The sequence below is a fragment of the Eupeodes corollae genome, chromosome 3 (genome assembly GCF_945859685.1).
Source record: "Eupeodes corollae chromosome 3, idEupCoro1.1, whole genome shotgun sequence".
Classification (NCBI taxonomy): domain Eukaryota; kingdom Metazoa; phylum Arthropoda; class Insecta; order Diptera; family Syrphidae; genus Eupeodes; species Eupeodes corollae.
In genome coordinates, this window is record NC_079149.1 from 103,454,988 (window position 1) to 103,469,576 (window position 14,589).

A 14,589-nucleotide genomic window follows, 5' to 3' on the forward strand; every position below is an offset into this window, starting at 1 on the left:
TAAAGCTGATTTTTTATTTAAAAATTATATTTATATGCATAATATTTATTTTTTGTTTGTTATACATTTTTTATTTTACAATTTTTGTTTTTATTAATTTTTTTTACAGATATAAAATATAAATAGTATAAGTTTACATAGTATATAGTGAGAGAGTAGAAAAAGGGAGGAAACATATACAAAATAAAAAAATTATAAAAAATATAATATATAAAGAAATTCGGAATAGTTTTTGTAATTTATTTTAATATTATTTTTTATTTTTTTTAATTAGTTTAAAATATTATTTATTTTATTTTTATTTTTATTTATATTTTGTGGAATGATAGGTTTTTAAATTGTTTATTAAATTTAAAAATGTATTTAAGGTAATTATTATAAAAAGGTCAGTTTAACGATGAGATTAATTATGAAAAATGAAAACAAAAAAGAAATATGAAATAACACAGAAATAAAAAAAATATTTTACGTTTTGCATTTTTCACTTAAAATTGTTTTAAGCTTTTTTGTTTTTGTTTAATTTGATTTAAGATAATACTTTTTTTTTGCTCTGTTTTCTGTTGGTTTTTCATTTGTTTGTTTATTTTTATTAACTTATTTTTATTATGTACTATTTTTATTCATAAAAATGTATTAAAGCATTTTATTTTCATTAAGACTTAATTGATTTTTTTTTAGTTTTAATTGATTTATATGAATATAGTTTTTTTTTATTTTATGCTAAATATTTATTCTAGTTTGGAAAAAAAATATATAAAAAAAAGAGTTATGGATATAACACAATAGACAATTATAAAATTCATACCTACGTATACATGTTTTTTTTTCTTTTAATTTTTGTTTAAATATTTATTTAATTTTTTTATTTGAATATGTATTGAAATACATTTATTTATGTTTATTTTTCTTTCTTCATATTGCATAGCTTTCCCCTGTTGTTTTTGTTTTAATATTGCAATTAAAATTTAATAACAAAAAAAAGGACTATATACATTATTTTGTTTTCTATATATATATATTTACTTAGCAATGGGATTGTGGTTTTTTTGTTTTTTTAATTAATGCTATAAATAGATTTTTTTTTGTTTTGTTGAGTTATTGTAGCCAGCAGAATAGTAAAATTCGTTGCATTTATTTTTCCTTATTTTTTCCTTCTTTTGGAATGTATTGTGTTATTTTTATTTTGTTTTTGTTTCTAATACTTGAAAGCTTTGTTGTTTTTGTTAACTTATTAAAGTTTTATTATATAATTTTTGTTTGTTTCAGATGAACTTTGTTTAGAAAACTTAAAATATCCAAAGCATAATTTAAATAAAAAACGACATTTTTGTTTGTTTAGTTTGTTTTAAGTTTCAGGTACTACAATAAGCAATTAAATAAATTCAGACACTTATATTGCACAAAATTGAACATAAGAAAATAATATATATTTATTTTCTAAATATTATATAAATATAAATAAAATAAAAAAAAAATAATAATTATAAAAATAGCAAAATATATAAAAGACAGAATATTAAATGTAATAAAGGAATGGTGTGTAGTATTTATTATTCAATTGTTTAGCAAAAAAAGAGATTGTAAATTGTAGAAGATTACTTTTTGTTATTTGCATTCGAATATGTAGATTTTCAATAAATTACTTTTTTGACAATTTAATTTACTTAAAATGTTTATACATTGTTTCTAAGTATATTTAAAGACTCTTTTAACTCATTCTAAAAAAAACATGTGAAGAATGCATTCACTTGAGAATGCAATCATTTTAAGTCATTAATTGAATTCAACTTAAATATTGCACTCATTCATTTTACGTAAAGATTTAAACTTCAAATTTTATGCAATCACTAATCATTTGACCTTAAAAAGACTGAATTCATATTCAGACTGCATGCATTCGTTGCATTTACTTGAAGTCCTTGCTTCCTTTTGAAGTTTTGTATTCGGTCTTAGAATTCACTTGAAGTCTTTGCCTTCACTTAAAGTCTTTGTATTGTTTTGCAGTGAAATGTCAATACATAAAATTTTATAAAGTGGTCAAAACACCTTGGATACCAGTTTTCAGTGGCTAACACCAAGAGATTAAAATCAATTTCCCAAATCATTCGATTGCACTCAATTAATTGCAATCATTTGAGACTTCGTGCATTATTTGCATTTACTTGAAGTCTTTGCATTTATTTGATGTCTTTGCTTCCTTTTACTTTTAAAGTTTTTTATTCGATCTTTGCATTCACTTGAATTATTTGCCTTCACGTAAAGTCTTTGCCCTCACTTAAAGTCTCTGCTTTTACTTAAAGTCTTTGTATTGTTTTGCAGTGAAATGTCACTACATTAAATAGTTTTCTATGGCAGACACCAAGAGATTAAAATCAATATTTCAAAAGTGTGTAGACTAAAGACTGCCAAGAATTCAAGTGAATGCAAAGAATGAACGAAGTCTCAAATGATTGCAATCAATTCAGTGCAATCGAATGATTGAAAAAAATCCTTGCAGTCATTTAAAAAGTCTGCTAATTAGTGATTGTAAAATTTTAAGTCCCAATCTTTAGGTTAATTCAAAAATGAAATCTTTATATTCAACTCATAAAAGATTGCATTCTCCAAAGATTACATTCTTTTACTAGTCTCTTCTGGAGAGCATGAGTGATGCGTTCTATTTTCTTTGCATTTCCACCTGTCAGTTTTACTTTCAATGATGAATTTTAACCTCAAGTACTTCCTCAAGATTCCAATCAGGAAATATTTAAACATTCACAAGTAAATTTGAATGTCACATGTTTGGAAAATATATCGGGGAAAAGAAATCTTCCGAGGAAAAAGAATTTCCTCGATTTTCGACTGAACCCAATTATTTCTATCTCTGTTGTCTTTGTTGGATTTTTATTATAATGAAAAGTCGTGGTCTGACTCAAATGGAAACATCCCATAACACCCTAAGTTCTATAGAAAAGATACAATTCTTTCTTATTAAATGGAATTTATGAAATTGAAGCAGCCAAAAAAGTTGCAACCTTTCAGTATGTTTTGTAAAATTTAAGAACGAGTTATGAAGGCATAGAGTTTTTTTCATTTGAATTCCTAGGGTGATTGTGACGCCAGCAAAAGACTAGTTTTTTCGAGACGCATGAGCTCATCATTTGCGAAATGGCTTTACCCTATTTTATGACTAATCATATTTTTAACCAAAATTTTCTCGAAATAACCAAACATCAACCAACCAAAGATAAACTTTAGTGATGTTTATAGCTGTGACTTGACCAATCTTCCTAAGACTGTTAGGTAGTTATAGTTTAAAAACAAATTCAACACAAATTAATGTTCAATAAGTTGGATTTTGGAATATTAGGAATTTCATTTATTGCGTCTTCAGACATCGTTCGTCAAATCTTTTCTAACAGTTTGTGAGAATTTAAACTTTTTAAAAAAGTTCAAATGTGTTTAAATAAATTTTTAGTTTCACTTTAAATAACTTCTTCTTCTACAAATCTTTATCTTCTAGACTTATTTTTAATCAATTAAGCATTTCACCATGTTTTCGTAATTTTTCATTAGTTTTAAAATGACTTATGACCCATGGGTCTTTATTTTTCTCTATCTGAAGTTTTGAAAAACCGTGAATGTAATTTCTTTATGGTTTTGAATTCGTTTAAGTGTTAGTTTTTTGATGAATTCAATGCATGTTGTCACAATGGAGCTTCGACCTCACGTTTTGTTTGACAATCGTAAGGAAAAGAACGTAATGTGACTCCAAACGGAAGCTCTGTTCAATTATCTGATCATTTGCTTTGTATGACAGCTCAACTGCTATACAAAATATTTGCTCTTTGGAAGGATGAAATAAAATTCAAAGCAACCTCGAACCGTAATATCTAAAACACAAACACGCTTCATCTTCGGCTTTGCCTGACGTTTACGAGTTCAGCCGTAGGAATTCAATGCATGCTATCACAATGAAGCTTCGACCTCACGTTTCATTTGACATTGGTAAGAAAAATACTTAATAATACGTAATGTGACTCCAAACGGAAGCTCTAGTTCAAATTCGCTGAACTTTTGCTTTGTCTGACAGCTCAACTGCTGTACAAAAATGTCAACAAACAAAATATTAGCTCTTTGAAGGGATGTAATAACAGAATGTCATTCAAAGCAACTTCGAAGCAGGCCCACCGTAACGTAGATGAGGCCGAAGCTAAAGCGTGTTTGTGATTCAGCCATTATTTGTATGTATTTGTTTTCAATATATTCCAAAAACTTAATATTTTAACCTTAAGACTACAAATTCGTAATAAGAACAAAAATTGCTACCAAACCAATTTGCGTTCTTCACGTTAAGAACTCTTTTAGTATAAATACTTCAGCAATCTTTTAAGGTTAATGTAGTACAGGTAAAAACTTACAACAAAAGAGAAGCTTTTGAAAAATAAAAAAAAATACTGACATATTGAAACGGAATGTTGAAGAAAAAGATTGTAGAATTGGTAAATCATCACGAATTTCAATGAAAAGAAAAACTATTTCATGAATTGACAGATGGGGTTTTCCATGGGTAAGTTAAATTAATTTATTCTTCGTCTAGATCTGTCAAAACATCCATTTTTTCTGTTTTTGACTTCCATGAGGAATTGATGATTTATTTTTGCATTGCATTCGTTAATACGCACATGAAGTTTCACAAAGAAAAACAACTCCAATCGTGTTTCACGCGCCACAAAAAAAAATCAATTTTCAAAGAAAATCTGAATTTACCCATGGAACCCTAATAGCCTTAAAATCCCAACATAAGGTTTTTTCGAATTATGAAAAGTTTTATTTCTAAGACTTGACGTGATAAATTGATTATGAATTCAGTTTCAAATTACGGACATCAAAACCCTTAGAAAAAAGTATAATTTGGTTGACAGGTACATTCCAAAAAATGAAAAATGCGACATTCCTAAAAATGAAAAATGCACATATCGGGTCTTTACCACAATTGTATCTTAAGCGACCATGACAGTAGCACTTGGCTCGAAGAAACTTCTAATTATATCTAATCTTAACCTCGGTGAGCAACTAACTTTTAGATTGGCGAAGATTGCATCACTCTTTTAGAACTCACAATATTTCACCTTGAAAAGGTTAAATTTTTTATAACATATTTTGATTCGTTCTTATTTATACTTCGAACTTCCTGAAACACAGTCATTTTATTCCTTGGTACTTAAAAATTGGACAATTTGGAATTTTGAAATTTGTAAAATTTGTCAAAAAAGTAATTTATACAAATTTTATAGAAATTGCATTACGACCTTGTAAGAAAACGTTAAAATCGAAAAAATAAATAAAGATAAATTCATAAAGCTGTGTAGTTTTTGAACCACAATCCTTATGCTAAAAAAAACCTGTATGTGTATTGATTGGTTGTGTGAGTGTGTGTTTGTGTTTGTGGGTGTATAAGTGTGAGTGTATTATTAATTTAGCAAATTCCTGCATAAAATATACATAATTCTCAACAAAATACAACAATGTCATGGATTTTTCTTGTTTTTGTTTTTATAAATATTCTATTACGTTAAAGTTTCACTTGTAGCACAATTTATTTTATAGTAAATTACATTTTTGTATTTATTTTAGAGAGAGATAATCGGGACGACAACTATGTATGTATTTATGTATATATATATTTATCATTAATTGTTTTATAATTTTCTTTCACTTTTTTTTTAATATATATATATAATTGAATCAATTTATAATAATGTTTTCTTTTTTTGTTCTATTTAACATTTAGGACATCTTTTCTCTCTTAACATTATCATTTATTTAATGTTTTAAATTTACTTTTTATGTGTTTTTTTTTGTTTAAATTTAGTTTTAACATTTTTCCTAAGCAATTTTTTTTATATTTGATTTCTTGTTTTAATTATATTCACATTTTTTCGCTTCATTTAAATTTTAACTATTTATAAAAATGATTTTAAACCATGCATACATTATATTCATACTATGTATATAGTAATATTAAAAAATAGAAAATATTAAAAACAAAAACTAATAACAATAATATTTCATTAGCTAATTCTGACATTTCGCTTTAAATTAAAAAGGACATAGGTATTTTTTTATTAGTTTAAAATATAAAAATAAAAGTAAGAGACAAAAATATATAAAACTTAAAATTGCAAAATTTATATTTATTTTTTTAAATATTTTGTATATTTTTTTAAAATTGAAACAAAAATTCTTTTATTATAAATTTTAATATATTTATATATATATATGTACGTAAGTATACCTCAAACCCTTTAATAATGCACATTACATAAATTCCTTTATTCTCTATTTTTACTTTATATATGTATGTATATATTTCCATATGTATACATATATATAAATATATATATATATTATATTTTTTGTTTGTTTGTTGTAAATTTTATATTCTAATGGAAGTGGAACAAATAAAGCCATATTTAGCGAGCATATAGAAAAAGGGCACACTTAAAATGGGAGTGGGCGTGGGAGGGGGCGTATTGGTATCTATGTATATAGGGTGTCTCGGGAGTTGGTGGTTGGTTTTTGATGAATATGAAAATGATGATGATTCTATTGTATTTCAAAATTAGAAATCAATGAAAACATCTCTATTTTGTGTGTCACATTCAAAATCCTACATATTCTCACTACCTTCTCCCCTACCTCTATATACCATTTTTTTTGTTTTTTGATCACACACTCATTATTTTTCATTTGTTAAATTTTTTTTAAAAATAATTTTATCATCATTCTTAGAAGATTCAAAACCTATACATAGGAGGCGTCGGATACACATGGGTATTTTTATTTTATCTCATAAGCATTTTCACAACGGCGGCGAATAGAAACGCAATAAATAAAAATGAAACCATAAATATAACGGCCTTCTCTTGATCAGTGAACCGTTTTCGATTTGTGTAGAGCGCACTTAGTTTACCTGTAATACGTCGAATAGCACCGTTATTGGCCATTTCGGCAAGAATGCCACTGCCACCACCGTTGCCAGCACTGTGGTTCATGGCATGGTGATGTGGATGATGGAGGGCTCCTTTGAAGAGCTCCTCGCAGTTGTTTTCAAAGTTGGCTAAGTCATTGGCACTAATTGGGATGAGGCCGAAGGCATTACCACCATCGATTCCATTGGAGGCATTCGAGCCGATAGCTGAGGCGCTAACGGAGCGATGATGCAGGTGATTTGTACTGCCATTGCCGCCGACAAGCATTGTGGCTGCTTGCAGGTGCCGACTGTGGTGGCTGTGAATGTGTGAGTGGGCGTGAGAGTGCGCATGCGCGTGGTGATGATGGTGCAGATGGTGTGCATGGTGCGCAGCAAAGGCATTGCCGCTGGCAGCTGCTGCGGCAGCTAGAGCCGCTGAACTGGCTGCAAAGAGATTTCCATCGATGGTATCGATGAATGGTGGCACCTGATAACGGAAGGGGTTGGTAAATTGGCCAGGAAGTTCGCTGGCTTTAGATGCGCACACTCGGATGGGACACACACGAAACAGATAGAGTGCGCCAGGCTCGAGATTTTCAATTGTGAATTTGGTATCTGGTCCTCGATAAATCTATAAAAAGAAGAATTGTTAAGCTCGAACTTGAACAAAAACAACAACCAACAAAATTACCTGTTTATAATCACCATCTTTACCAACACTATACTGCAGAGCATACTCCACGGGATCACTGAACGAATTCTTGCTGTTCTGCCATTCCAATGTCAGAGGAATTCCGAAAGGACTCTGGCTACCAGGCAACACACCCGACGCAATAGGTGCTCCATTGCTGCCCACACATGGACTCATGCCAAACATACAACCACTATCCATAGCCATGCGAGGTGCTTTAATAGGACCGGGAAGCGTTGCAGTCGTCTTGAAGGTGTACTCCTTTGAATACTCTCCCACTCCGGCACGATCATTGCCAGCGCATATTCTAAACACGTAGGCGGTTTGCTCCTGGAGTTTGTTAACCTTGCACATGGCATTCGTCCCACTGTACACTTGTTGGAAGTCTTTTGCTCGATTCACATACATCTCTACGTAGTATTTGGTAAAGTCCAAATTCTTTCCATCTCCCCACTTGAGTTTGATGAAATTGTGCCCCAGGCCAGTGCACTCGAGTTGTGGTGGCTCTGGTGGAGGTGGCAACGTTGTTAGTTTCACATAGCTCGAGAATGGACCGGCGCCAACGCCATTTATGGCCTGGACACGGAATTTGTAGTTGGTCTCTGGTGTCAGACCGGTGATGGTGTGTTCCAAGGAGTTATCTTCGGTTGATATTGAACGCTCAGCGTATTCAATAGTATAGGAAACAATTTCGGAACCGTTGCACTCAGGTTGTGTCCAAATGAGGGAAACCTCGTTGGCTGTGAATTCATAGCTCTTGATTTGTGGTGCTGTGGGAATGGCAGCTGGGGTCTTTGTCGACACCACCGGTGACCATTGACTGCTGCCAGCCACATTGGAGGCATTCACTCGGAAGAAGTACAAAGTGAAGGGCAATAGATTGCGAATGTCGGCCGTGGTGTTTACTCCGCGGTAACACATGTTAAAGCTATCATTGGACTCGTTGGCTGCTGTAGAGCTCTCCAGACGGTACTCACTGACGGCGGCGCCGTTGCTCTGTGGCTCCTTCCACGAAACAGTCAGATGTGTGGGTGATCGGACAACAACTGCGGGGGCATCAGGGGCGAATGGCGGTGCTGCGGCAGCTGCAAAACGCAACGTTGATGACCATGGACCGGCGCCAATGCGGTTGATAGCGCGGACACACGCCTCGTATCGCTCGCCTGGTGTCAGATCCTTGGCAATGCAATAGGAATCCCTGCCGCGGTAGATAAGGGTATTGCCATTCAGTTGAACTTCAAATTCCAGAACAGGGGCGCCACCATTGTAGTCTGGTCTGTCGAAATTTAACACAGCCGCATAGGGACCAGGTGCGTTATCACAACGAGGTGGCTCTGGAGCTCCAGGTACAATAGCTTCAGTTGTCACAGTGGAGACATCCGAGTAACCACTCATGCCACCAGGTCCCTCGCAGGCGGCTCGAATCTGGTAGGTTGTGCCCGGGCTAAGGCGATCACACACGGTCTCTGGTTCACGGCCAGCATAGACTCGTTCGAACTTTGGTCCAGAGCTGATCTCCAAGTAGTAGCGAGATATTTCGGCCCCACCTCGATCGTTTGGCGGATCCCACTTCGCTTTGAAATAGTTGCCATGAATTTTGCCCTTCACCTGCGGCTTTCCAGGGCGTCCTGGTCGCTCGGGATGAGTTTTATATGCCACTTCAGAGGACCAGGGTGAGGAACCAGCTTCGTTGTCCGACCTCAGTCGGAATTGATAAGATGTGGAGCGACGCAGGTCACAGCACTCATAGATCGTCTCGGGTCCATTGTACATATTCAAGTAGCCATGGCCCGAGTCACGGTCAAGCATCTGAAGGACGAACTCACCATCTTGATTACGTCGCTCCCAAGCGAGGCGTAGTGAATTTGGTGTTGCCGAATGCAAGGTGGGAGCTTTAGGAGCCTGAGGTGGATTGCCCGAAGTGCTGTATGCCACAATTCCCGAATACAATGATGGACCGCATTCGTTTATTGCAGATAGCCGGAAATTGTACACCGTCGATGGCATCAGCTTTGTTAGGATGTACTGCCTGCTCTTGGTCTTAGCAGCTTCTACGAAATGATTACCCTTGCCCTCATCATATTCGAGGATGTATTGTTGAATGTGAGCTCCATTGCTGTATGGTGCTGTCCAACGTAATTGCAGCGAGTTCCTCGTGCGAACGATCAGTTTCGGTGGCATTGGTTGGTCGGGTTCACACGGTGGGGTTGTGAATTCAGTCGGTTCTGAAAATGAGCCTTGCAATTGTTCATAATGGACCTAAAATTCAAAAAAATATTTAAATTAGAGAAGTGGTAGAGAGAAATCTCAAGAAATATATAGGCACTTACTTGTAATCGCACAACATACTCTTGGCCGGGCTGCAAGTCCTGAACAATGCAGTCGTAAGATTCACCTTTATATAGACTCTTATATTTGCACTCCTTGGCACGATCGCTAAGAAGAACATTGTAGCGTAAGTCTCGGGAATTAATGAGGTTATCAGTAATGGCTGGTGCTTCCCAAATTATTTTTGCCGATCGAGATGTGATGTCAATTACCTTTAAATAAAGACATTTTAGTTTTTTATAAATCCACTAAAAGGTGTGAACTAAACTAACCTCTGGCTTATGAATGGCTGACAATTGCTCGATTATTGTTTGGGTATCTTCTTCGTCCTCTGGCACACTTGATGATTCTTCACCATCTTCAGATGTACCAACCGATGAGGCACCATTTCGTGATGTTCGTCGATGATGATTACCATTTAGTTCGTTCTTTCGTGGTGATGGAGAGTGAGCTGGAGTCGACATCGCTGAATCTGTATAAACAAAATTAAACAAATGAGTTCGGGTTTTAAAAATGTAAATGAAAACTATGAATAATAACTATTTCCAAGTGATATACAACTCCCAAAAATTCTTGAAATTTGTGGAGAGGACCTATAGGTTTTACGGCTAATTTGGGTTAAACCCAGACCTTGGGCACGACAGCCCTCCTCACTAACCATCATTAACTGGAAAGTGTGAATTTCATATTTAAAAAAGGCATTAAGTTAACATTGTTTTGGACGGTTCAAATCTGTTACAAAAATAAACACTGGTATGCAACAGGGCTCCTTTTTGTTTCCGACACTTTTTTTTTATAAATGATCTTTTTTCTGACACTTCTTTTCCTTTTGAAACTTGTTTCCTTGTCCTTAAGAGGTGGACTACCAACCATCTTTATATTCATATTTATATTCATATTCATATTCATATTCATATTCATATTCATATTCATATTCATATTCATATTCATATTCATATTCATATTCATATTCATATTCATATTCATATTCATATTCATATTCATATTCATATTCATATTCATATTCATATTCATATTCATATTCATATTCATATTCATATTCATATTCATATTCATATTCATATTCATATTCATATTCATATTCATATTCATATTCATATTCATATTCATATTCATATTCATATTCATATTCATATTCATATTCATATTCATATTCATATTCATATTCATATTCATATTCATATTCATATTCATATTCATATTCATATTCATATTCATATTCATATTCATATTCATATTCATATTCATATTCATATTCATATTCATATTCATATTCATATTCATATTCATATTCATATTCATATTCATATTCATATTCATATTCATATTCATATTCATATTCATATTCATATTCATATTCATATTCATATTCATATTCATATTCATATTCATATCAATCTCCAAATCCGTGATTGGATCTCAATTCATTTCTTATAGTAGTGAGCACATATTTGAGCTGTCAAAAACGTAGCTTATTGTTTAAGTTATATCCGATGATGGAATAAATTTTTAATCCTTCTGATCTGGTTAAAATCTATAAGAACTTTATTCGTCCGAAATTTCAATATTTGGACAGTTGTTCCAATAACCCACTTGAGTCACTTGGACAGAATTCTAAAGACAGCTTTAAAAATGATAATTGTCCGTTTTCTAACTGAAAATCTTGTATCTCTTGAGGTTTATTTTATCGCTTTTTAATGCATACAATGTCGAATATAGCCAGTTGCATTCCTGCTTTTAAAAAATTCAACCGCAATAACGTTCCTTCTAAAAATGCTCGTCAAATTACCCTTGATCCCAATTTTGGACGCACATCAAAAATCAAATGGGGTGGCGCAACAGTCCGTTGTGAACCAGGGCCTAGTGACTTACAACTCTCAACCATTCCTGTGTGCGAGTACTGTTGTCAGGAATGGAAGGTACCTACAATTTTAGGCCGAATCCGAACGGCTAGTTTGAGAAAGCACTTTTTCATGACAAGAATTACTCTTGAAGGATTTGTCAATTCCGCGCAAGAGGCAGTACCCGCGAAAATTAATTTTTTTTTAAATTAAGGTGGCACAGGCAGGGATTGAACCCAAGACCCCTTGCATGACAGTCTAACGCACTAACCATCATGCCACGGGTACTACTACGTGGACGCACATAGATTACTTTTTTCGCCGCACTACACGAATGTGGAATGCTTTTCCTCCGATTGCAATGTGCACACTTTTATAATCCCGTAAAAAGTAGAACTGTAAATGAGACTTTTAGTCCGCAAAGGGTTATAAGGAAGGATAAAAACACCCCTCGACTAGTTTAAGTAAATTGACACCGTTAAATCATTCAAGCTCGTTTCTAAATCTCATTTGTGGAGAAAACTGCAAATCTATAAAATATAAATCAACATGTCCCACATACCTACACAACCATTAATTTGTTGAGCCAGAAAAAAAACACCTGACAACTGTGTTTATTATAAATTAAAACAACAAGAGTGTCCGTGCCCCTGATGCCAACTTGACTGCTCCATCACTTTTCTGACAGAATGATAGATTGACAGACAAATTACCAAATTCTAATTACCATTCTACATTGTTGCAAAAATTGCAATTGCAATTTACTACCACATATATTTAAAATCTCATAGAAATTACAAAACATAACAAAAACAAAAAGAATCCCAAAAACCTACAAATTATAAAAACCATACTCACTCAATTCACGCTTTTGATCCAATTTACGCAGCAATTTCGTGTGTTGGCGCTGCGTTCGTTCGTCTTTGTTGTGATAATTGTTGTTTGGCGGTGATGGGGAATGTGGAGAATGTGACATTTGTTGTGGTGGCAAATGCCCACCTGTCATCGGATGAAAATGCGCTGGCCCTCCACCCGGACCGGGTGGGAATCCAGCTGGCAGGGGTGAATAGAAATGTGATGTACCATTTGTCGCTAGCTGCAATAAGATAAAGCAAATAACAAAAATTAGATGGATGAACGTCACTTTGAATATGTCATTAGAAAAGAAAGAAAAAATAGTTCTTGTTTACTTTAATGGTTACTTTCACTTGAGGGACATTATTTTGAGTTTTATTTTCTTCTTCATTTTCCATTGTGTTTTATTTATATTTAGTTTTTTTTTTAATTCTTTACAATCACAAATTGAAGTGAAAAATCGATTACAGTTCAATGATGACAACACAAACTGTCTGCCACGTAAACTTTTACAATTGTTTTTTATAAATTAAATACGAGTATACGAAGTGGAAGTTTATATTTTCGATTTCATTAGTTAAGTTAAGTTAACCTAGCCTTCTAGTTGGAAGCTAAAACTGCTGGCGTGTTTCTGATTCTGTTGCAGGCAACTGAAACTGAGAATGAGAACACACCACTGACAGCACTCTGAGTTCAATTATTTACTCTTCTCATTTTCGTTTTCCAGATTGTGCCTAATCAGCAATATTTGTCTTTTAAACAAAACAAAAAAGCAAACATTTCTTATCTATTTATTATTTTGGATGTGAAAAAATAAAATAAAACATGTTTAACGAATGGAAGAATAAAAACAAAGTAAAAAAGCCGGTTTCCGGTTTTTTTCTTCTGTCAAATTGACGTACGGTGAAGATCGGAAGAAACAAAATGGGAATTTTATTCAAACAAAAATTTAATTGTTGTTTATCCAACACGTCAACGTCTGAACGTCAGCTGCGGTGCTTTTGTTATCTTATATGATTTTTTAAATTATTATTACTGCTGATATCTACCGTTGGATAGGTTATGAAAGCGGGGGGTTAGTAGGTACTTAATAAGTACCTACCTAACTGTTATAAGAGTATTATTATCAATTTAATTGAAGAAGTCTGTACGATTTAATTGCTGTTGTAAAATAATATAAAAACGATAGGGGAATTTTTAGTTTAAACGTTAACAGAATACCTGCGTTCAGAAGTGTCATTTATGATTAACCGCATGTAAGTTCTTCCATTATAACAAATCACTGTTAAATGGGATTTTTCATGGGGAAAAATAAATCAATTTATTTTTTATCGCAATCTTTTAAAACACAATTTCCACTGTTTTTGCATTTCATGGGCAAAACAAATTAATTTTTTTTTGATTTGAGACCGAATCTGCAGATCTGAATTTTTCGGCATATTTATCCGCCTTTGCTCTCATACTTATGCAATGTACGAGATTTGACAGCTTTACCGCATACCAAAAAACAAATATTAATTCCAATCGTATTTCAATTTTTAAATTAAATATTTCTTTACCCGTTGAACACGTTAGAAGTATTTATCAATTTTTACGCTGAATGAACCGGAAAACAATAAGAAAATTGATTGTATTCACAACTGTCACTTATGATTAAACGTCAATTTTTCTTAACAAATTAAAATTTTTCAATTTAATTTAAAGAATTTCTAATTGAAGAAAAGAAAAACCCCATTGGTAGACAATAAAATTACAGTTTTTTTTCGTCAGATACGTTTTGGAACGATATTCATTTTACATTCTTAACTTGAAACAAACGACTTGCCAAATTTCACAATGTTGTCAAATCCCTCGATCGATAAACTTACAATTTAATTAAGGCGAGAATTCGCATGGAA

At 33.0% G+C, this 14,589-nt stretch overlaps 1 protein-coding gene across 2 annotated transcripts in view; it reads right to left on the reverse strand.

Moving 5' to 3' along the window:
• Positions 1-286: 286 nt before the first annotated feature.
• The window catches only part of LOC129948957 (fibronectin type-III domain-containing protein 3A), a 249,002-nt gene continuing 234,699 nt past the window's right edge, over positions 287-14,589 (reverse strand). For both annotated transcript variants that reach the window (XM_056060117.1, XM_056060118.1), the window contains 5 exons: positions 12,695-12,932; positions 10,247-10,446; positions 9,977-10,186; positions 7,647-9,905; positions 287-7,586 (listed from right to left, as the gene is read on the reverse strand). In XM_056060117.1, the coding sequence (XP_055916092.1) occupies positions 6,828-7,586; positions 7,647-9,905; positions 9,977-10,186; positions 10,247-10,446; positions 12,695-12,932 (3,666 nt within the window). In that variant the 3' untranslated portion in view covers positions 287-6,827. The remainder of the gene's footprint in view (positions 7,587-7,646; positions 9,906-9,976; positions 10,187-10,246; positions 10,447-12,694; positions 12,933-14,589) is intronic.